The sequence below is a fragment of the Sitodiplosis mosellana genome, unplaced genomic scaffold, assembly GCF_009176505.1.
Source record: "Sitodiplosis mosellana isolate CC-2019 unplaced genomic scaffold, AAFC_SMos_1.0 Smas_scaffold_6170, whole genome shotgun sequence".
Taxonomy (NCBI): domain Eukaryota; kingdom Metazoa; phylum Arthropoda; class Insecta; order Diptera; family Cecidomyiidae; genus Sitodiplosis; species Sitodiplosis mosellana.
The window spans coordinates 2,935,551-2,961,028 of NW_022601411.1; the positions used below are offsets into that span (position 1 = coordinate 2,935,551).

At 35.9% G+C, this 25,478-nt stretch overlaps 2 protein-coding genes across 3 annotated transcripts in view; one reads left to right on the top strand and one right to left on the bottom strand.

Moving 5' to 3' along the window:
- The window catches only part of LOC129575963 (dentin sialophosphoprotein), a 31,301-nt gene extending 6,255 nt beyond the window's left edge, over positions 1-25,046 (top strand). Inside the window, exons 2-7 of the mRNA XM_055460236.1 lie at positions 17,632-19,154; positions 21,153-21,692; positions 21,837-21,930; positions 22,000-22,107; positions 22,222-22,327; positions 22,818-25,046. Coding sequence (XP_055316211.1) covers positions 18,095-19,154; positions 21,153-21,692; positions 21,837-21,930; positions 22,000-22,107; positions 22,222-22,327; positions 22,818-23,066 — 2,157 coding nt within the window. The 5' untranslated portion in view covers positions 17,632-18,094 and the 3' untranslated portion in view covers positions 23,067-25,046. The remainder of the gene's footprint in view (positions 1-17,631; positions 19,155-21,152; positions 21,693-21,836; positions 21,931-21,999; positions 22,108-22,221; positions 22,328-22,817) is intronic.
- Positions 13,632-15,974, bottom strand: LOC129575964 (uncharacterized). Of its 2 annotated transcripts, XM_055460238.1 has the most exons (3): positions 15,410-15,708; positions 14,575-15,313; positions 13,632-14,417 (listed from the first exon to the last, which is right to left on the bottom strand). In XM_055460238.1, the coding sequence occupies exons 1-3, from the start codon at positions 15,530-15,532 to the stop codon at positions 14,395-14,397; spliced, it is 885 nt and encodes a 294-aa protein (XP_055316213.1). In that variant the 5' UTR covers positions 15,533-15,708; the 3' UTR covers positions 13,632-14,394. The 2 variants fall into 2 exon arrangements, with proteins under 2 accessions (XP_055316213.1, XP_055316212.1); XM_055460237.1 differs by having other exon boundaries at positions 13,633-15,313; positions 15,410-15,974.
- Positions 25,047-25,478: the final 432 nt, after the last annotated feature.

Sequence of the window (25,478 nt, forward strand, 5' to 3'; positions counted from 1 at the left end):
ATGCATGCAACAACATGCATTATTTTTGTTCCATACTTTTATTTATTCGCTTATTTCGTTTTTTTTTCGGAGTGTGAACTTCAAAACACCAATCTTTAACTCTGCCCAAATCATTTACTTGTCTCACACTACATTAATCAATGCACCACGTTATGTCGTTAGAGCATAGAAATATGCATTGGCAACAATGAAAAAGAGATAATACTACACATTATTCGCTGCTATCAATCATTATTTACTTTTCTCACACACTTCATTATGTGTTTGTTTCAAGTTTGAAAGAACGAGGCGTAAATTCTTGCAGATTTTTATACCATTGTGCTTTCAGGCAGTAATGGAGAAGTTACGTACTCAAATACACTGTACTTCAGTACTATTGATTGGTAAATAATCATGGCGGCTCCATATTATTGCAAAAATCACAAATGTTATAGAGCCTTCACACGTTCTTTGAAACACACACGTCTAATTGTTGCCCATAAAACGAGTCGTCGGTCCAGAAAGCAATAAAACATACTTAATATAGACAATACACATATGGATTATATGATTTTTGAACCTGAGCGATATGGGAATCTGTATGCATTCGCAATTGTTGCAACATGTTTGTTGTGTTTTCAATGCGACATTCGATAAACATATAAAATATTTCATTTATTTATTACTGGCCCTTGCCCATATGTATTCTAGTGATATCTTATAAAGTTTGTGATTATTATCAATGTTTATCAACAAATCAGTTTTTGTTTTTGTGGATTGATCAATTACGATACTCCGTAGAAACGAATTGAGAAACACCAATGGAATAAATATGCCTTGGCAACAACCGCCTCTCAAAATAAACACATACGAAAAAAAAAAGATAATGCAGCGAGTGGAAAGTAAATAATGATCGGGGTAGTGAATTTGTAGTATATATAATAATAATTTCTTCTCCAACAAATCTCAAAGCTCGTTTGAATTATTATAAGAAAATTGAAACAAACAAATTCCCTCACACACTCAATATTATAGCGACATCTCTTATTAAAATAGCTTGTAGTAAATGCATTTATAGCATTTCCCTGTAGTTGCGATGTTGCCTATTAGGTTCCCTTGTAGTACTGACACATTCATGTTTGACACTTGTTAACTACATACCACAGGGGAATTTAATAGGTAACATCGCAACTACAGTGAAATGCTATGAATGCGTTTACTACAAGCTATTTTAATAATAGATGTCGCTATAATATTGAGTGTGCAGAATATTCTAGTTTCAAATATAGAGTTTACTTTCTCGCCGATTCTCTAAATTGGATTTCAACTCAAGTTCTAACACGTTCAACAAACTACGAAGCAATTCAACAATGAAGATCTTATCATGAGGCAATCGATACATCTTCTCAATGAGACTTAATTCAAACTAAATGGAAACAATTATCCGCTACTGTTTAATAAACAGTGTTATTGTAATGAGCTCCATCTAATTAATGGCATTAGCACAAAATGTCATGGAAAGTATCAGTTGCATTTATTTTTGGAGGCAATCTAATCTTGCTTGATTTAATATTATTAGCACTTAACTGCTATTTTTATAAAAAAAAAGCGATTGATATAAGAAGTAAATGATAGTATAGGACTCCTATGATAGGAGTTGCAATCAGTTGCAATTATTATCTATACCGCTTATTCATAGTGCACACCCACACCCAACAAGTGTAAGCCCATATAATCCTTGAATAAGCATGTGATTTAAGTATGTTTGCTAACAATAACATCCATTACATGCGACTCAGATAACAACGAAAATAATAATAGTTATGCTTCATTCTTCCCTTCTCTCTCTCTCTCTCTCTCTCAACAACTTATTGCATATATTGGCGTGTGTGTGTGTGTGTGCGTATGCACATGATCACACGTAACACCGTATCACTTGCGACTTCTATTAAATTATTCCGCCGTGTAAATAAACGGCTGAATAAATTTTAACGCGTGTGCACCACATATGCACTGCACTATTGGCGCATTACTTCAGCCACACATTAACAAAATAAATCGAAACGTGTGCTGCTTCGGCCACCGCTGCTGCTGCTGCAACTGGCTTGACTAATAGAACAGATCTACGTATTAAATAATCTGGTTGTGTCGGTGTCAATTGATGGTTTCTGTGCAGTTTACGCCATTCATTTTAATGAGGTGATGGAATTTGGTGGCATTGTAATCATGGTCTATTCATTGGTCTTGTGACTTTGCTCTAATTTGATAATCTAAACCGTACGCAATGTTACCTTTCAACACCGCACACACATACAGGTGTGTGTACAGTGTACACACTTCATAATCATTTTGTACGCAAGGACGAATACAAATTGACAGAAGAACAAACAGTTTTGGAGGTGCATCTAATCGATGCACAATCGGATGGCATGAAATGCATGATTGAGAAGTAAATTGCAAGTCTATAGAAAATCATCGACACTTGATATGAATCCAAACATCCTTGAACGGGTTTTCAAAAACACCGTTACAAATTTATGTTAAAAAGGAAAAGATGTGTTCTTGCAAAAGTCGTACCATAACTTCCTACTAGGAGCCGTTTGAGAATTCAATATTCTAGCTAGCATAAATAAACACTAGTGTGAAAAATGCGTTTTGCATAAGTTCGCTACTCTCATGATGAGTTGCAAAGTAATGGCATCTGCTCAATCAGAAATAAGCAACCGAGTAATTTATGACAATGTATTTATAGCCACAATTGTGGGTCAATCGACGTTTATTCCAAACTTAATGTAACTAACCTAATAATGGTTTCACGGCTCTGACCATGGTTTCAAACAAACCACGCGCACACATTTACACTCGATCCCAACTATTCCCAACAGACAAACAGCTTGAAATTGTTGGCAATTTGTGTTTGTTTATAGACCTTAAAAGATTACATTTTAGAAAAAAAACCGCATTTTCGATTGGTTTCATCTGTTTATATGACGGGCTCTTTTAAAACTTCGCTCGGTTAGTCGACAGCTATCAATCACTGGATGCATCCAAAGACTGGAAAAAAACCAACGAAAAAGCCGTTCATATCCAACGCATTAAACGTCTCATCAAATGAAATATTATTGCAACTATATACATAATGAATATTTTAAACGAATGAAATAACAATGGGCCTCTTTAATCGCAGTCGCCAAGGAAGGGCAATGTGCCATTTTTGTGCGAAAACTAAATACGTGAAGATAATACAAAATTGTTTTACGAAATGAAAAAAATGTGCCCATTTATATAGATGATGTTCGTCTGAGTCGAATGGTGGTTGGAATGGGTACTGGAATAGCAGCAAATGCGATGTACTGAATTTTTCTCTCTCGATTCATGCAGTAAATAATCGACATTGTCGACGACAGCACAGTTATGTCAAGACACGATTTACATATGAATGTGGTAGCTCTTCTAACCATGTAAGTGGTGTATAAATTGAGTTGTGTGTGTGGACGAGAACATGAGAGAGAGAAAGAGAAAACACGAAAGCCTCTTAGTCATCACATCCTCCACTTGAATCGTACAATTCTTTTTTTTCATCTTCTCTCAATTTGTAATGTTATATTCAAAAGCGCTTACGCGCTCGCATCATCCCGATTTCATGATACAGAGGTAGAGAGAGAGAGAGAGAGAGAGAGAGAGAGAGAGAGAGAGAGGGCGAATGAGATGAGAAAGGAAAAAAATGTGTTGAATGCACCGACAAGTGGTATGTACACGTTCATTTGGTCGCATATCGTGCTTTAATTTTTTCTGGTCCAGCATTTGTTCTGACGCGTACACGGCTACACTCATACATTCAAGCGAGACTAATGAGTATCAAAACTAAGGCTACACGCTGCCGGACAATGTGCAACATTCAGCAATTGAATAAATTTTCAATTTTCTTTTTTTTTGTTTTCGCCATGCTTCGTTGAAGAGCAGCGGAAAAACAATTTGAATTTTTGCGCTCCGGTGTATGCTGGCAGAGATAAGCCAATCACGGTTACCATTCACGAATCAAAGTGGGTGTAAAAGAGAGAGAGAGAGAGAAAACTTAATAAGCTTTCTGTTGTTGTTTTTTTTTCTTCATAAATTCATAACAAACACAGATGGAACGCAGGCCAAAAACAAAAATAGCACAAAGATTGCCATTGCATTTGTTGTTACAATTCCGTCCAAAAGGTGAACACTACATCATCAAATTTAATTTATTATTCATCATGTATGCGCTGTTTTATTCGACTTCTTTTTCTTCATTCTTTTTGCTTAAATCGTTACGAAATAGCAATAATGGCATGTCATTTCGCTTTTGTTGTCTTCTCTTATTCTTTTCATTTCTTCTCTCTAGCGATATACGTTTCCTTCGTTTGTGTGTATGCTTTTTTGCTGTGTGTTTTTTAGCTCACTCTCTCTCTCTCTCTCTGTGTGTGTGTGTGTGTCTCTTTCTTTCTTCCCTTCTTACTATCACTTTTTCCCTCGTATCGTTCCACCAAAGAAGCGTATACACAGCCAAATTGTTGGTATTATTTACGAAAAACAAACACAAACACACATCCCGACCTTTTGTTTTCTATGCTAACATACGTTTTAAAGGTCGTACAATTTAATAAATGTGGAGCGTTGCGCGTTTGTGGAAATCGGCAGGAATATTTCGTTTTTCGGTGTAATTTTTATCGCTTGCGGATATCACATATGATATCTGTCATACGTAGTTATTGTTCATTCCATTGATTACAAACGCATATCCATTTCAAATTCGAAATGTACCTGTGCAGATGCCGAAGAGTACACGGTTATTGTCGATGATTTCCCCTCAGATTTTATGTTGATTTTTCTCTCCACTCCCTTCTTCTTTTAACGAAGAAAGAAAGTTTTTTCTGATGGTTTTTTCCACTATTTGCAAAATATTCATATAAAATGTCTTTCGCCATTTTGAGCAGCAATCAATTTACGATATATTATCATTACCTTCCACTTGGTTTCACTCCAATAATTTATTTCTTCTACTTCACTTGCACATAAATATTAATATTTTTGAAAAATCATCTCAATCATGCGGAAAGCCAAATCATACCAAAGGAATATTTTGATGGCAAATTCACTGCAAAGATAGTTGTTGATACTTCAACAATTCTGATGTCAGAAGTGGGGCTTTTTGGTCAATTGAAATGTCACACGGATTAAGGTGGAAAGCAGGTGCTCATTGATTCACAGTAAACACAATGATGCTAGCTTTGATTTGTGATTTAGTACCTTTTGAACTTTTTCTAGTACAAATGGTACTTGAATGGATTTTAGTGTTAAATTTCATATTGCGGTTTTAAAGTTAGGAACATCTTGTTTGGTGTGTTCCGTTGTAGATGTGTTTTTTATTGAATGCAGCATCAAATTAGCATCGCTTTAGTTTTTCACGTAGTTTTTTTACTTGGCATTTGAAAAACTAAGCGGATTGTTGTCAATTATTTAGCGTTTTGTTGACATTTATATTCAGCGACATTCGTTCTGATGAAAAATGAAAATCCATTGGGCATGGTCATTGGTCAACCATGTTATATTGATTCAATATCATTTTGCTACACTGAGAGTGTTTTATTCATGTTTTTTGTGAAGAAAAATTCGTCCAATCTCTTGAAATAATGAATCGTTTCTTCTTCTCCTTCTGCAAATATTTGAACAAAATCGTTAAACATAAATTTAATTTAAATGGTCAACTGCATTTTTCCAATCTCAATTGATTCGATTCATCAACGTTCATCCGGAAACGCAAAAGCCGAGTCACATTTGACTTCGTGTAATTCGATTAGGTATTGTCTCCTTGTTTCGCTTCGACTTTCCGTTGCGGTGAACGTAACGTTAACAACACAAGCAGTATATCGTTGGTGTTGAGAGATGGAGAGGAATCATTTGTTAAATATTTGCTTATAATATAATAAAAGAATCGAATAGAAGTGTATTCGTCGACAGAATGAAAGCGGAAAAAAAATCACATGAAACAGATATTTTACGTGAATTTATACGACAAATAGAGAGGGAGAAAACGAAAAGATAGTGGAGAAAAAACAGGCAGAAAAGAGAGTTGTGAGACCAATATTCGAGTATATGAGAAAAAGAGAAAAGATATTTGAACTGGTACTTCGATTATTGCTTACAATCAACTCAAATATTATTGATATTGGAAAACATAAAATGCCAACAGTAATAACTCGCCAATCCATATAGTGAATCGTTTTGTTGGTCTAAACTGTGGCAGAGAAATGGAGAGCATGAAAAGAGAGAAAACATATTATTGTGCATTGTGATCGATTTTATGTCAACAAGTACTACGATGTACGATGTGTGTGTGTTTGTGTATGTGTGGAGCGAGAGAGAAATGGAAAGTGGATGCGGTTCAATATTCGCATTGGAATTGTTTGCGCACCCACAAATGTCCATATTATATTCATCATTGATTATTCACAATTTCTGCCGAAAAATATTTTTCAGAGAGCAATCAGACAAATCGAATTGAATGTAGGCAATGGAATGTAATGATATGGCTAATTTATTGATTCCAATCAAGTCATTAGAAAGCTCAACGAACGAGTGCGAATTTAGCCCATTAAATTTGAACGATTCTATTTTATAAACGGAAAACGACATCAACGCGTTGGTGTCGGGTGGCCAAAAAGGACTCAAAACAATGCGATGCTCTTTCCCATGCGCCATCTCTATCTCTCCCTCTGAAATGCCACACGGTGAATTGGAATGGTGAAACATATCCCATTTGCTATGGCAACAGGTAAACAATAAATCTACCGAGCATTTCAAACGCACCAAACTCTTCAATAATGTGTGCGATATTTATGATTACTGCAAATTTTAACAGAAATTCATAGCAAACACAAACTGACAGAAAATAAAGAGGAAAAGCAAAAACAGTGGAAAAACCACTCGAGAACAATTGTTCTGTGTGGCAATTCATATACAACTCGAAAAATGTTCGATAAACATTTTTTTCATCGCGTCAATTAATACCATGGAGTAAAATAAATGGCGAAAATAGTAACATTTACCATACAATATCCGTTTCAACTCCGATGGAAGTGCGTGTGTCTGTGAATAGGGATTATTCTGATTTGATGCTTTGCCAATCAAACTTTTAATTAATATTCGCTCACAATGTGCCGTTTCCGAAACCATTTTCAATGACATTTTCTATTAACATCTTCAAATGTGATGACGGATAGTTATAACATTTTCATTTTTGTTTGCACGATTTACGAAAATTGCACACAAACACAGAACAAAATTTTTCCATTGAAATGTGCAATTGTTGTCTAATTTGTTAAATGGAGAGTGGCTGGCAATAAGTAAGTCGTGCCGTATGATGCTTCCTGCTTCTTCCTGCTTTGCGAAATACATACATTTTTCATAAGAATAATAAATACAAAGAACTTTTTAATGAACAGAATGAGCTCATGAAGATGTATAGTGTATGGGTTTTTTGTTAGTGTCGGAAAAGTCAGTTTAAAGCACGTAATTTCCATTTTCTTGATCAGAGAATGGAAGCTATTATTGCTGCGTTGACTACTTTATAAGTTCGTTTCAAGCGGCTGCTTGTGCTGGTCATTTCAGTTTTAAATTTAAATAACACAAAAGTTTTTTTCGCCGCCGCTGTTGATGCTGCTGTTGTTGTGGTGGCACAACGGTAAAATAGGAATTTTCATGTTCGTTCTGGGGCTGTTTTGCTCTGCAATGACGATGACTAGCGTAAATGCCGTCGTAATGCATAGTGAACGATGTGTTTACAGGGCAACGAATAGCAAAAATAAACGACAAAAGTAATTTCCAGCATTGGAAATGGCGACAAAAAAAAGTCGTCCGACCACAATACATAAAAATTAAGAGCAGAAAAGTGTAGAACTTATCTATTGATAGAGATATTCCAGTAATATTGTCTGCGTTGCTCTTTTTTTTTCTCTTGTAAAGTGAAATTGGCCGTATTTTAGACAGTGACACATTTTTATGGTTGCGACTTGTTGTTGTTCTTTTCTTGTGCTGTGGAATCTTTGGCAGGTGTGGGTTTAGTATGCGTGTGTGTGATAAATGGCGTCAGAATGAGCATGCAGTTTCATAACGCTACAAAATTCGCTGCTTCCTTCTCTCTTCCAACCAAATCGGATTGAAAAATACCACGAAAATGACTCCAAAATTGTTGTTCTGCTCATTCATTCACTCGCTCTTTCTCTCTGCGAATAAAATCTTATTTACCATTATCCGAGTCGGTGGCTATTTGTTGGGCATGGTACACAGAGAGACACTGACTCATTCAGCTCCATACTTCATTCTTGATGTTTTTATGCAACCGTGGTCGAAGCGCCGCGCGTTCTCATGACTCTATATGCAAGTAAGCTGGGGAAAAAAAGAAGAAATATGAACGAATAAAATGCCATCCGTTGCTTTTCATTCGACACGGTACATTGCAACGGATTCAGCATCCAATGTTCCTTAACATTCAACTGTGAATTGGATAAACTCACTACATGCTTGTAGATGTGTGTTGTCATTGCTTTTTTCGGTGTGGAATAGATGAAATAGACAAAGTGAAAAGCAGAGACCTAGATAGTTTGAGAGCGAGAGAAATGCAGAGAAATGCAAAATGATACAGAGAGATAGAGAGAGAGGGAAACTCGAATTTGTACTTAGAGAGAGAGGCAATATCGAGATGCTGCATCATTTCCTAGATGTGGCTTATATGTGGCATATTAAAATTCAACACACCTAGTCATTCTGTCACCTATCACAGTTGTTCACTTGCACTCTCTCCCTCTCCCGTATTTTTTAACGCTGTGCACTCTGCTGCAGAATGCTGCTCGATGCACTGAGGTTGACTCGAATTGTGATATATGCAGGCATTGTTTCACCACTGATTGCCAATTACAAGAATTCAATCTTGTGCACATTCATTTCAGAACTTTTTTCGGTTGTTGCTGCTGTTCGGCTCTATTTCTATGAGCAGCAACGAATTTTCTATGCCAATTTGCACTTTCTGAATATTCCATTGTTGCTTTTGGCTTTTAAAAGCGGGCACAACACATAAGACCATCATTTTTCGTTATATTCACATTTCGCAAGCAAGTTAATAAACGTGTTTTTACTACCAATTCAACTACTCTCTCCATTCACGAGTGGCAACAATACACAACGGACAAGAAGCAATTTTTTTTCTCTCTGTCTCTGTCTCTGTCTATTTCCAATATTTGTCATAGGAAAATGCAAATTTAATATTCCAATTTTTTGTTTGCTCCACATGTTTTTGGTGAGCCGTTTCGTACTACAAAATGAATTACAATTTCATGAGCTTTGAGAAGTTGCAAGTATAGTTAACAACCCAGCTGAAACTAGTGAAAAATTGTAGTTTTTGTTTTGAAAATGCTTTTTCGAGCATACCAAGCTTTTCTTTTGACCGACGATACTGATTGAAATGCAACGTGCCGTGTTTTGATGATGAAATTTTTTTCACTCTTATGTTATAGGCATTTTGAATGCAAAAAGTCGAGATAACCGTGATTTTCTTTTCTAAATTGTGTTTATGAATGAAATAGTGATTTTGTATAAAATTGGATAAACCATAAATAAAATCTTCATCAGAACCGTGCGAGAAGATAATTATAAGTATCGCCAACCAGATGGCGACATCAAAAACATTCAATTTAGTACATCTGTCAAAAAAGCACGATTCTTTGCTATATCAGGTATGATGTTCTTTGAAGTTTCATCGTTACTTGCACTGGTCAAGACGAAGAAATGGAATTCGAAAACTAATCATCAGAAAATGAAAAAAAAAACATACAATTTGATTGCTGATAGAAACTAGCTAACTAGCAAAGGTTAACCCAATTAAAGTGGCCAAAGAATAATCTCGATCTGCATGGGTTTTCATTGGAAATCGAAATCACACACTCTGACATACGTTTATTTCACATTCTCATTCCAAACCAAAATAAAGTGTGCGTATGTGATTTGCAAATGGTTTTTCATTAAAGTTGAATCGATTTATCTTGCTATCATAGCTGAATTTCATGAGTTCACATTGAAGAATTAGTTGAAATAATAAATTGCCTGCCATTACAATGCAATCGATGTAAATCCAGTAGAAACGGCCATTTTCCAAAAATAGATTTTCGATATTTGACTTGCATGATTCGGTAAAAGTGGTTTTCCTAAAATTGAATCGGTCGGATGGTCAGACAACGGATAGTATGGTTTTGTCGGAACAAACAGGCTACCCTAAAATGTTATACACAACATACACTTAGGTACCATGTCCACGTAGCACAATTATCCCAATAAAACCGAAATTTATCATACGTGACTTTCAAATGGGTATGGCAATTATTCATGAAATTATAGCCAATTCCGATCGATAAATGATCTGGCATATCAATAGGAACATGCGGCATTTTTGCATCAGCATTTGCATGAATAACATCTATGAAAGTAATGTCGAAATTGAATTCACGCTGATATTAGAATGTTGAATGGGCACGGTCAATGCCACTCATACATTAAATTCCTTTTTTTTTTTAAATACAAATGAACATGTTGAATAAATCGCAATTTTTCTGTAAACATTTTTTCGATTTGATTTTTGTATTTCTGTTCATGATCACTTTCGTTAAATCACACTTGAAAAACCGCCTGCACGGATGAATATTAATCTTCTGTAGCCAATGAATGAATACTTGTTTTTGTTTTGTTTCAAACACGTTGATTGATTGAACAGAGTTTTGAATTAATCAAACTTTATTAAATAAAAAAGAACGACAACGGCCAAATACATAAGTTGCAATGTGATTGATATAAGAATAATACAATTTGATTGATTATTCGGTAATCAAAGGAAAATCGTACTACGGTTGGTTCATTTATGATCGGTAATATCGACTGGTGATTGTGTGTATTCCTGAAAATTTAATTCCGTTCTTGAAAATGTGAACAAAAGGAATGAACCTCATAACACAAGACAAACGGGATAAAAATGTTAGAACTGACCGGAAACATTTCAAGCGACCAGAATTGAGAGAAAGAAAGAGAGATGGAGTTTTCAAATGTACAAAATGCGAATTATTTTAATAGAGGCTATTCATTTGGAATATGTTTTGCTTGTCAATATAGAATGAATTTCAATTAAAAATGAAAATCTGGTTAAAATCGAAACCAAACTGGTATTTTTGAATGTCATTTCGAATGGAGTGCATTTAAATAGCCTCATCAGTGGTGCTGATGTTGATGACGAAATGTAACGGCAGAAGCAGCAGCTTGTCAATTGAACAAAATTTGGTTGCGGACCATTCGGCCGGTGGGTGGAGAGAAATAATTAAATTAAAATATAAATAACCAACAACTTTTTAGTTGATTATTACGATAAGGCAATTTAAGCAATTAACCAGGGGAAAAATGGCAGACAACAGAGAGTTACATGTGCTTATGTTGATACATGATTGTGCATAAATTTGTTCGACACATGTGCTCTATCATTATGCAATTTCAGAAAATGGCTTCGATAACAGTTTCATACCTAATGTATAATTACTCGCTCGGTGGATGTGGCCGTACGTGTGGCTCCATGTATTTGAAGTAACTGCTGCATTTGTGTGTGTGTGTGTGTGTGTGTGTGTGTGTGTGTGTGTGTGGATGTGTGCGTACGTATTTTGTTTTAATATTAAAATATTTACGTGTGGCACACATTGTTGCTCAATGAAGCAGCGGACTTGTCGGCACACTCGTGGATTTAGCATTTCACTTGCTTTGGCGATTCGTGAGTTGCCGAAGCATCATATATGCAGTGCACTCGATATTTAACGTGAAAACCTATATTCGGTACATCGAAGTCGGCCGAGGTATGATTTCGTTTGGGCGTCGCGTAAGCAATTCACTTGCGATATAATGTGAATCCCTATATACTATATATCGCAAGTGAATTGCTTACGCGCTACGCGCAAACAAAATCATACCTCGGCCAACTTCGATGTACCGAATATACATAGGTTTTCACGTTAAATATCGAGTGCACTGCATATATGATGCTTCGGCAACTCACGAATCGCTAAAGCAAGTGAAATGCTGAATCCACGAGTATGCCGACAAGTCCGCTGCTTCATTGAGTGACATTTGCAGTAAACTTGAATATAATGTGAATGCGAAGTAAATTTGCACGTTGAGAGTTGGGAGTGTGCTTAATTACGTTTTAAAATTTAAACTTCATTCAGCTCTATATTATATGTGGCCAACGTGCCACAAAAGATAAATAATGTTCCATTGAGAATTTGGTATGACATCCATGCCATGGCTAGATTGAAATGGCAGTGGCGATAGCGAGTGAAAACGAGAACGAGGAAGATTGAAAATGATCAAGAGAGAAACACTGTGGATGATTGTGCACTGTGCAGTGTGCAATGTATCACAAGGACGATGGGAAATCATCATTATTTATTGATTTTCAACATTTGAAATAAAAGCGGATCAACCACTCATTTGGTACGGAAATATTTTCAACGAAGAATCAAATTTTCCATCAAATGAAACGGACGTGCCGTTCAACCGTTTTCTTTCACATTAAACACGTTTCCGTATCCATTTGCTGGGAAATGTAATCACACATCAATTTAATACGATTTGGTCTCACGCGATTCAAGCGAGACGAACGAACAAAGAACAAACGAATTCAAGGATAAGAAGAAATCGAGTTGGAAGTCAAAAAAAACGAACGAAAAGCATATTTTTGTTGATGCGAATAAACATTTGTTAGCCAAGCAGAATTTAGTTTTGCAATAAAGTTGTGTGATTTTTACGATTGTCAAAAGTGGCAAACGGAGTGGGATTTGGTTTTTTTTGAAAGTCATATGTGGTTATTGAAAAAGACACCATTCAGCTTATATTGAACGTAAGATTTTATAATAGAGCAGAAGAAAGGAAGAGAGAGAATGATGATGATTTCCCATCGTCCTTGTGATACATTGCACAGTCATCCTTTCAAACATATATATGTTTGAAATTCTTTTGTGTCAAATTTGAATTGTAGTTTTTTTTACAAAAAAAGAAAAGAAAAGTTTTGATAATGACAAACATTTGCTGCGAACAGCGAAATTGACAAAGGAAGAGAGCGAAAATATACGACCACCCACGACGACCAGCCAGCGTTGCACTGTGCAACGAAACAAAAGCGAATGTAGATCATTTGCATGCATATCATTGGTTGTACACGGACAAATCCGATGCGAATTTCCATACAATGGGTAACAAGAGACAAAGTGAAGACTTATGGTTTTGACAAAACTGACAGAATACCGGAAACAATAATACGCTTTCGACCCTAATGTGCAAAGTGAAGGGAATTTAACTTCAAAGAAATTGAGCATTCAGACAGCTCAAATACAGCAAAGCGACTTCGAGACAAAACTATTTGGGTTTATTTTCGTTCAACTGTATTTCTTTCAAACGTAGTGGTTCAACAAGTCGGCTGATTAAATTTTAAGACAATTAATTAAATATTGTGATTTGACAATCACAAAATGAATGGTTATTTATGAATTGAAATATATGTTTACGAGACGTTTATTTATTTTTTTTTAGATTATAAAACATACAGTTTTCTTACCTTTCAAGACCCTAATATCAAAAATGGTATGAAAAAAATAGAATAAATCTAAAGAGTCAAACTTTATTCTAAAATGCTTAGAAATAGTCCAATTTGGCAGAAAAAATCGAAATGTGTCAGACTTAATTTGATAGCGAATGAACTAATTGGGGAGGTCTGGTAATTTTTTTTCTTCTCCAAAAGTGAGAAAACTTAAGATCTTAGGGGCCCAAAAAACAAAGTTCTTAAGACTTCCGCCTTTCGATTGTATTTTCTAATTTTAATGTGGAATATTTCCTGATTTGCTACCAATATTTCATTTGGAACATCGACCACGCAATTCGTAATTTCAATCGAAAGTTTGAATTTTTCTCGTCGACTTTTAATCGCATTGAGAATTTCATTGTAATTATCTATATCGATAGTATCTCGATAGCATAACGCCAACTTTAAAAGTGACAATTGTTGTGCATTAAGTAACCACTTCTTCAAAGTAATAATATTGATTTTAATACGAGATAAATCCATAATCTTGAGTGGTTTCATCTGCGAAATGTGTTCGATCACTTCGTCATCAATCTTTGTACCATAAAGTTGGAGATGTTCAATCGGTGTTTCATTCTCGATCAAATATTTCATAAGTTCTGTGGCCGTTCCCTGCTTCAAATTAATTTTCAACACTCGTAAGGAGTTGACTTGGCTTATGTCTTGTAAGAAATCATTTCGACAGTATTCATCAAATTCTAGCTCCAATAAATCTGGTAAATGCTGCCTAATCAGACGACCAGTCTCCACCAAGCTGCAGAAATTATTACACGTTATAGATAACTTCAACAAAGATGAATTATTAGCAATGAATCGATTCAATGCATTTTCAACACAGCCAAAACATTTGTTATTAGAAAAATAAAACTCCTCTAATTTTCCGATTTTTTGTTTGAGACAATTACCCTCACCAATGTGGCAATATTCGATGCGTAGCACTTTTAGTTCATTGCATGTTGTCAGAAATTTTTGCATATCTTCCAAATTAGGATAGTTTGTTAAATGAAGCTTTTGTAACAAGCGGAACAATGGTCGCACTTTGTTTCGCAAATCACTTTGTTCAACGAAATCTATATTAAAATATGTTAGTCTTAGTTCTTTCAATCGTGTACACTGAACGCTGACCAAAGCCAGGAAATCCGATTGTGATTCCAATAGCCGGGCATTAACACTCAACGAATGAATCAGCGATCCGAAGTTGTGAAATAAACACTCAGCGGTTCGTTTTGTGAGAGAACTACCGTATGTTATGTCCAAATTCCTGTATTTTCGTGCAAATGTAATTTTCGCCTCTTGATTGAATCGAACACAAACCTCGGCCGCACATGACAGTTCAATTGTATTCAAATATTTGAATACTTCATGTAAACAGTCATCGTTCAGTGCAACGAGAATGTGTGATGCAGAATCTTGTTCGGGTATTGGACCAAAAGACCGTTGAAAATCTGGTTGACACAACATATCAGCTGCTCTAACACTAAAATGACATCCTTCAATGCAATGTTCTCTCCTGTGATTCAAGACACATACTGCATCATCTTTGAATTGCACGAAACCAGATCCAAACTTGTTGTATCTATTATAATGTATTTCCACCAATTCCACATCACCAAAAATACTGAAATATTTTCGGACCATGTCTTCGGTTATCTGAAATTCCATTAATGGGTCAATAAATAATATTTATTTTATCTTGAAAAAATTGTGAAAGAACAATCCTTATTCAAATTCAATGGAAATTCTTACATGTTCTTCAATTAGAGCAACAAACAATGTCCGAATGGGAACATTTTGACTGGTATCTTTACTTTGGATGGAATTTTGTTCGTTTGGAAACGACATCCCGATAAAATTTGATACTTTTGACATCAACGCAAACTATGAATATTCCAAATCAATTAATTTATTTTCTCGACACGTTCGCTTGGTTCTGCAATGAGCCTAGTCTGGGCTGCCTAGATTGAGGAATAATATTCAACTACTGAATTTCTTTGCATTCGCTGCTCGATGAAGAAGCCGATTTATATAAATGCAGATAAACGTTATCAAGTAACCTTTTGAACGATTAAAAAAAATTGAATGTTTGTAAACACGATGCAAAAATTGGCAGTATATCACATGTATGAATGAAACAAATAGTAATAATAATAATGACATGGCACTATTTGTAGCTGGCACATTGTCCTCAACTTTCATAATCTGACATAAATGGTATGAATCATAACTTATAAATACGTTATTTTTTGATTACGTTACAATTATTGCAATATGAACACCATTGCTTTTTGCTAACTCTGCAAATCGTCAAACGCTTGCTTTATGTGGTTAATCTACTTCTGTGATAAGTGTATTTTCGGTTGTTTATTTTTTCTTGTCTAGATGGTTTCTTTAAAGCTACAAACAAAAGACGCAATATATGTATGTGATATTTGCACAATTAATAGACTCTGACCTTTTTTATAGGCAAACGGCTTCTTAAATTCTTAAACAACAACAAGGTTCGATTTTTAATGAAAAGATATACAAATGAGCAAGAGCCAAATTTACAATTTTAAAAATATTCCATTTTGCACCAAAATAACAAAATATCCCTATTGCAAAACCAAAAAAATATTTCTTCGAAGAAATTCCAATGTTATTTCAAGCTTTGAGAATGTTACAGAATCAAAATATTTCTGTGAAAAGAGACAAAACTCACAGCGAATATTCAATCGCTTTATGCAATCGAAGGGGAAAATATTCGAGAAAGGAAATACAATCTCTCCAAAGCCAGGAAATGAAAAAATTGAATAAATAGCAGCCACTTCAGTTTAAATTTTGCCATGATTACAACAACAACAGTTCGTTGTACTTTTGCGTGACATCGTTTTGAAATCATTCTTTTGCATGCGATATTTTTTTCGCTTTTGGGTTTCATTTTGGTTTTCCGCTCAACAAATATGTTTTTTCAAAGCGATTCTATTCAATACAAGCATCGAGCTAGATGTTTGCTCCCATTTCGAATCGAATGATTTATAAAACGCATGAGGTTGTTTCAAGTGATTGGAATAAGTGTGAAGAGGGAAGTTCACATTTATAGCAAGCGAAAAGGCATCGGAATATGTATCGTTTGAGGTTTTAATGGTGCGAAAGCTTTTGTGGGGGCTTTTGGCCGCAGGCTTTGGAATGCGGAAATCGAACAATCACTTCATCATTCACTAAAGTAATTAAATACGGTTTACGTGCATAAGCTTTTATTTTATAGTCGAAATGAACTCGAATAAATACCATGTCCCGCTGCGATAAAATGGCATGTTCAAATGTTTTTGCACCATCATTCCCTCTTCGTGCTATTGAAATAACAGAGGTGTGCGCGTTTTTTTCTTCTTTTTTTCGATTTTTGTGAAATTTTACGCGGCATTCCTTCCAATGAATTTTCTTTCTGTTGTTCGTGTCAAATGCCATTATTTGAATTGACAATTCCATACAGTCCAAAGATATATATGTTTTAAGAGTTTGAAAAGACCATAAAAGATTAAACTCTTTCTGTGTATAGGACATTTTCTTTGGAAATGAGCATGGAAAAACCAAACAAATTATGTCAATGGGTATTGAGCAAACTTTGTTCTGTCCCTAACCAGTGTGACTTTTTATTGCAGTGTTCTTTCTCTTTCTCCTTCTCTTGGTGAAATCAATTTGTTCGCAAAAAGTTTTCCAACCTCCAAAAATGTTCACAAATGCTTCGGTCTATCCCATATTTGAAGCAATACATATAGAATTTATAACAGTCAGAAGCCGATGAGAATTTTATACCAACTATATTTTGATTAAAAGAATTTCTCTTGCTTTATCTGGCACATGAATGTGTTGAATGTGTTCCGTTTGTAACACAAAAAGCGCAACGAAGATAAAAAAAAAAGCATTGTAGCTATAAAGTTTATGGTGTGGTAACAGTAATTAACACAAACTGTCAACAAATTTCATTTCAGATAACAGAAAAACGCAGAGAACGTGAGTGTGGAGCCGAGCGCTGAGTAAACTGTCAGAGGAATACAATAACGAAGCGATCCGAAAGCGAAAAACTGAGCGCTGAGTGAACAGGAATTTGTAATGCGCGACGGCGATTGCTCTGCGGGCTGACGGTGTAAAAAGTTCAAGGTAGTGAAATGCGAGTAATTAAAATGTCACGCGTTTATAAATGCGCATCTATTTGATCACACAAAATAAGAATATGGCGTAGATGTGATGGTTGTTTTTCGCCTTTCACTGAGTTTTGGGCTCTCGGATTAATCTTGTGATAAGCCGTTTTGTTTTTGTTTTTCGTCGTGCAAAAATACTCATTGACACATACACACACACGTACGAAACGTTCAAATCGAAATAAAGTGCCCAAGAATCTTGTGTATACGCATCGAGTGAGAGGGGAAAAAACATTGTGAAACAATAAAAAAAATGAAGGTTGACAAAGCGGTGTGCACAACGGATACAATGACCGATGCCGAGAGTGCGATTAGCTATGAAAATCTGCTGTCAACGTTGGTGCAGAAAAAAATTCTCGCTATCAAACGTGAATGCGAGGCGAAAAAAGTGGCAAAACAACGACGCAAACAACAGAATTGCCTGGGTTCGTTGATTTTTGGCAATCGTTATCGTGATCGAACGAATAAATGTGATGATGATAACGGCAACGGTGACGGCGGTGACGACGATGACAACGACAACGCTGCTGGCCGTGCAAACGAAGCAACTGTAGCAACGGCAACTGATGACGCAGATCCATCAATCAGCGCACAAGTCACGGTGACAGATTCCAAAGAAAGTATGCGTAAGAGTGACGATGACAATCGAAGCAACCAAATTGCTGTGAGCATTTTACTTGATAATCAAGAGCGTGGCGAATCGATGGTGGCGATAAATCGCAGCGGGAAGGGAATCATTGTGGAAAAAGACACGCTGCCCGAAGTTGAATCAACCAAATGTCACATTGATGTGGTGAATGAACGTTGTGAACGTTGCACGGGCGGTAAAGGCGACAATGACAATAATACAACGCACGATCACAATGAATTTTACACATCAAACGTAAATGTGAAAAATCGCTCGCGATACACAATCGAAAATAGTCAAAATATTAGCGGAACTCCCATGATGGAAGCGAATGGTGCAAAATCGAAAAATGATGATAGCATCATCGAATTGAATGTTGAATCGACGGGCACAGCAACGAATAGCAAAAGTCCGAGCATTGTTAGCCAAATCGAAGTGAGCGATGAAATCAATCCGAAACAGCAGCACCACCACCATCACCAGCAGCAAGAGTTACGAGCGCGAAAAAATGGCAGCGATACGATTAGCGTGCCTAGTTCAATGAAACATACCGCTTTAAGTGCACCAGCCGCCAATGCAATGGCTTTGCATGATCAAGAACAAAGACATCAGAAACGTTTGCTCGAGGCAAAATCGATAAGCGCTCAATGCAGCCCCATATTGACACAACGGCAAACTTTCAATGGTACGTCTTTTTTCAATTGCTGTTCTTCTTTGTCTTTTTTCTCATTTTTTTTTTCTGTTAGCAATCGCCAATATTATTTCCCGTCTCACTATGTTTTAAAGTTTCTATTCCAGCCATTTTAACGAAAAATACCTGCTGTTTGAATTCAGTTTTAGGAGAAGTGGGGGCGAATCGTTCCACTTTTTTTCAAATCCAGATATCTCCGTTCCAGTTAGGCATTTTGAACAACCTAATATGTCAATTGATAGGTATTGTAAATGCGCAACTTTTGAGATAAATTATAAAGCTTTTTAGCTTGAAGGGATGAAATTAAGGGTTTTTGGCATATCTATGCATTTTTGTCATGAAAAAAGTGAGTTGAAGCTAATGATGTGTTGAGATACTATATGCTTAGAACGCTTTTACAAATCAAATGAAACCTTAATTGGGGCCTATATTTACCATTGGGAGTCTTGGGGAGCTCAAAAGGTAGAAAAAATGCCAACAATATCAATTTAAGGCAAAATAAGGGTAAAATCCCCATTTAACACCCCAAACTGATTTCATATTTGGAAAGTCAATAAAAAATCCTATAAATATTGTGAATATTTCAACTTGATATAACCTTAACTTCAGCTCCGATTCGGGGTTGAAAGTTCGTTTGGAATGTTCGATTGCCAAAGGCGATATTACGAAATATTCAAAAACAAGAACCAAAATTTTGTATTTCTACGAAAGTACTCGACATTAGCTCTAAAAATCACTTACATTCTTACTTGGGCAAAATAAAAATTTATTGTAGTTATTTGAAATCCTAAAGTCACAAAATGTCACAACAGCATGTGCCGAAAACACATTTTTTTTAATTTTCCCGTTTGTGTGTGAATGAAAACTATGAGTCTCAACCATGCATTATTTTAAGAAATTTTTAGAGCTGCCCATTTTCAAGAAAATTTAAGTAAAACACTGCCCATTTTTGAGTTTTGACCAAATGGGCAAGAGCTGCCCATTAAAATAATGCATGGTCTCAACTGAAATTAAAATACTAATTTTTTCTGAATAAAATACTATCTATTTTCTACTCCAAACTAACCCTTTATCTGATTTAAAATTAACTGTTCATCTGATTTTAACTACCTGAGAGTATATCAATAGAGCTAACTATTTGATTTAAACGCTAACTGTTTGCTTGATCGGGACTAAGTTGTTTCCAAATATTTCATTTCATTTTGACATATTTTGCTGCCAGTCGCGAGATATCGCCAGTGAAACGATTCGCCCCCACTACCCTCTCGATTCCATTCGGTCTTTTTTCGTTCTCTCTTGGTTTCTCTTTTTTGTTGCTGCCTGTTGATAACATAACAACAAAAGATTGCATCAAATGAATGAGACAATGTGAGTGAAGATGTAAAAGAAAATGCATTGAATTGAGTGATGCTGTTACAGAACGGAGAAAAACTCGTCAACATTTTATCAAGGCTTCCTATTCCTTTCTCTTTTTTGTTGCGTTGGTATACCAACTATAGTTAGCAAATGAGCACAGTGTCTTTTCAAAAACGAATTCAACGTGCATTGATATCCAAAATCAGCAAGTAAACCAAACAAGCTTCGTCATTCGCCTCAACTGCAATCAAAATGAAATGGAATAGTTTACGGTCTTTCCACTTTTAAGTTTATTTCCTCCCAATTTTATATTGACGCGTTTAAACTATATTCGAAAATGTTTCAAACGTTTCAATCTTCTGCAAATATTCCATCCGGACTGAGATAGTTCGTCACTGCACGCCCGACCAATGTGCTAAATGTTACATTAGTTCAAGGCAACAATTCAGTTCAAGAATGCACCATTCGATACTGTGTTCCGCTCATCAATTCGATAGAACACTCAATGTTGTATGTCGATCGAACAAGAAATAGGGAGAAAGAGAGAGAAATACGATTGATAAATTGATTCAATATCCTCGACAAAAATTATTACCAACCAATGACCGTTTTAAACACAAACTGGACTATTTTCAGTGTCAACAGCCGGCAAAGCGAATAAATCACCATTGCCACAGAGATTGTTTTCTATGCAAAATACATCAGATGACAGTGTGAATGCAACACTCAGCAATTCACCATCGAACATAAGAGATCCAACGACTACGACGACGACGATGAGGACAATGACGACGACGACGACGACAAAGATGAACGATCCAAGTAGAGACGACACCGATGAACGGTCGAGTAATAGTCAAGCGGCAATAGCGGCTGCCACTGTCGCTAAATCGACAAAACGGAGTAGTAAAACATTTTTTAAGAAAAAAGACAAAAGCGTACCTAAGCGTAGTAATGCGAATAATGAATCTCATGGTTTTATATCTAGTTTTAATCAATTAACGTCAAATAATTTACCTGTGATTACATCGGCCACAACAACGATGCTCAAGCAAAAACACGTAACTAGCAACAAATGCGAACGCGACAATCATGGCCCAATCGATGAAGGCGACGACATTTCGGCCGAACACAATTCTAACAAGAAAGCCGCTCAGGACGATCGAAGCAAATACAGTGAGTTCTTTTTTGGAGTTCTTCTTTTCTTTTCCCTTCTATTCGTTTGCATTCTCGTTTCTCATTCGAAATGAATGCTTTCTTTGAGACACACACACATATACACACAAAATGAATGTTTTGTAATTTTGGTCAAATCGTCAGGACGAACACATAGACGCTCTGAACCGATGTTAGTTTATCCATCCCCAAGTCATCTTCAGCATTGTATTTTAAGTATGCCGCCAAATCAACCCATGTAAGAATGACAACCAACCGTCTATTTTCATCTGTAGCTAATTTTCTGTCTCGTTTTCGTTTGTCACAGTCAATTGCGTTATAACGATGAATTAATGTATGATGTTTCACTTAAGATGGAGACTGATAGTAATAACGATTTCACAAACGATAGACGCAGACGACACCGGAACCACAAGTGAGTCGACTGCAACCACTGTGTCCAAGCGGGACACCCTTTCTCTTGTGTGTGCGCTTTTTTTCACTGTTTTTTTTTTGTGTTATACAATTGTTCCCCGGTGATTAATTGCAGGCATCGTCATCATCATCACCACCACCATCATCATCACGGAAATGGGCGAAAAAAACGACACAAACGAAAAATCTTATTACACGATTTGGACGAACAGGTTGTGAAGGTAACAAACTTTTGTTGACTCGTTCAGTTTTTTTTTTTTCGTTCTTTTGAACTGCTTTTTTGCAATTGCTCACAGATCGTAATCTGATAAAAAATTAATGCATTAGAGGGTTGTATGTAAACGAATAGTGTAAAAGATAAAATTATAGAGGACACCTTAAAAAACAAAAATGCCTTTTGAAGCAATGTAATCCGGTACGGTTATACAGGCGTTCAAATGTTACCCGTCTAAAAGCGGTTGTATGCATTAGCTCTCTCTCTCACACTCTCTGTCACGTTGATTTGTTCATATACAAATTGCTGTTAGAGTGAAAGGGATGTTATTCGCATTAGACTCAGCTTATATGCTCTTTACTGAAAATTTGTCTTCAAATTTACTTTGAATATAATTAAAGACCGAACTTCCATTCAAATCTTACACTGCTGTTTGTGTCAAAGTGTCAAACTAAGCCTTAAATTTCCATTTGTTCATCTTTACTTTCACTGTACAGGTTATCGATCCAGAAGATATGTCACAACGAGCTCGATGGACAATCATTGCTACTGCATGCCTACTGTTGCTAATGTGCTTGCTTTTGGTCGGAGTCACTCTGAGGATGGCACCCCTAATTGATGATATCGTCCGACAAGAGAACGAGCGCATACAGGAATCCATGAATCGTGGTAAATATGTGAGAAACATCACGCACGCTGCATTCATCGGTGGACAACAATACCAACAACAATCACAGCATCCATAACAATATTTATATTTGACGCTGTGGGTAAGTCAAATATTCATTATTTACTTGACTTTTAAGCCTCAACATTGAAAGAGAGTAATATGCAATTCGATAAATGTATAGTATAACATACTTGTTTATATGTCGAACACATTGAGTTCGTATCCATTTTCTCCATCCATATTTGTGCATATATCCTACGATAAATCTTGCAGTTTTTGTCAATACTCCACTCTTTCACAAAGATTGCAACGTTAGCATCAGATTTTATGACAATTTTTGCAATTTTGAAATATCTTTGGGATTAAGTATTTAAATTGACTTTATTGTTGGGTAGCTTAATCCGATGCTTTACCGTCGAACGATGCAACCGACTTCACCGAATGATTATACACAACAGTAATTACCGCCGTTGAGATTGCGGCAAACATTAATAGCAGTTTGAAAGTTCGTAGATTTAATGGGAAAATTGAATTGAATGCACAAAGTTAGAGAAAAGAAAAGCTTCAATTGTCAGATTGTTCATCTGAATTTATATTTTCCGGCCAAACCTCTACTTTATTCAGCCAGCATTTTTGAGTCTAAAGACTAATATTGAGTTGTGGCAATATAGAGGTTTCAACTATTCTAAGATGAATTTACACCGAAATTTGGGTAAAATGTGTTATTTTCTATGCGTTTGTCCAAACGGCTACTGTTCATATACGCGCTAATACATAGGCACGCACTGGCACCGAGTCTGTGTATTTACATGTTTTGTAAATTTTGCACTCAACAACTTATACAATACATAAACTGTAATAAACAAAGCGCCATTATTTTGAGCGAATCACGGCTAATGGTGCTGACATACACACAATTGAATTAAGCTTTTGCAACCGAGCTTTTATCCATGTAAACGTTTCCTTGTAGATCCATGAATTGAATACATAAAGCTTTTCTGTCCAATGAAATTGGTGATTCTATCCGTTATTTCCATAGATGCAACAAGTTGGCCCGAACCAAACACTGTGTTAAAGTGTCTATGCCCGATCATGCGCTGTGTGGAAAATGCACTCCGCGTTAAAATAACGTATTTTCCATCAAACGGGAGCTTAACTGCAAAAGTTCGCCGAAATGGAAGTTCTCTTACATGTTCTGCGATAGGTGGACGGAAGAGTGAAACTTTTTGCAACCACGAGCTTCGCAACTTGAATATCCGAATCGAATTGCAACAGATGGCTCCGTCATTTGCTCTGTTCAATCTGCTGCTTTGAAAATATGCCAAACTATTCGAATTTATGACAAACGAATGACCAACAAAGTTTTTTCTCTGCACAGGAAATTATTTTCGCTGAAATGAAACAAAAAGTTTTGCTTTAAAAAGAAATAACTGAAATTTTACTCGGCGATTTTTATGTTTGAATCGAAAAAAAAAACGAAATTTTCTGCAATGGAAGTTGGAAAAAGATGCAACAGCAATAGTTAGCAGCGTGTTGAAAAAAAGAGAGAGAGAGGTGATGCAATGAATAATATCGATAACTTGGTGCTTGACCCAAATACAACTGAAATACTCTCGCTCTACATTACTTATGTCATTTGCCGATTGTCAAAATATTTGATTTTTCAAGTTCTCATTTTGCTAAATACAGAAAGAAAATGTGATATCACTTTTGCGCACACCCTCTTATCTCTCCATAGAGGACTAAAAACGAAATAAAAAACAACGATGGAATAAAAAAGTACAGTAAGGCCGCCAATGTGGAACAAATCGGACCAACAACAACAAATTTACACTAACAAAATGTAAAGCAATAAAAACTATTCACTGCTTTGATAAAGCAACAGAAAAAAAAACCGAAAAACAACAGCCAAATAACTTCCGACGTCTTGTGAAGTATTTTTAATTTTTCATAACTGATATAGCAGCATTCTTTTCGTTGTTGTTGTCGTTTGGATTTCATTTGGTTGCTCGCACGCGCGAGACCACGTAATGGACAAGACTGAACAAAAAAAAAACGAACGAACCATTCGCAAAAGCGAATATTTATGACAAATATTGGGAAAAAATTGGAAATGGCAACAGCATGGCACACACACACACACACAGCAGATACGCTCTCGTCGGTGTGCCGCTTGGCTCGAAATTACGATATACATTTCAAAACACGAATAAATTTTATATTTAAAATGCTGAATAATTTATAATTCTCCCCGCAGAGTAATACATTTCAATAAAAATCAATCGAATATGTTTGATGTGTACACACAAAATAGCTAAAGCTAATGTAACAACACAACCCATTTGTTGCGGAGGCCATTTCAGTTTAGCCTATTATTCCGAAGCTGATGGTGATCATCATCATCATCATCTTTTTTTGGTTTCAAAAGTTTAAAGTTCGGCTAATGTTGTCATCGTGAACCGAAAAAATGCCACCAACAGAATTTTCC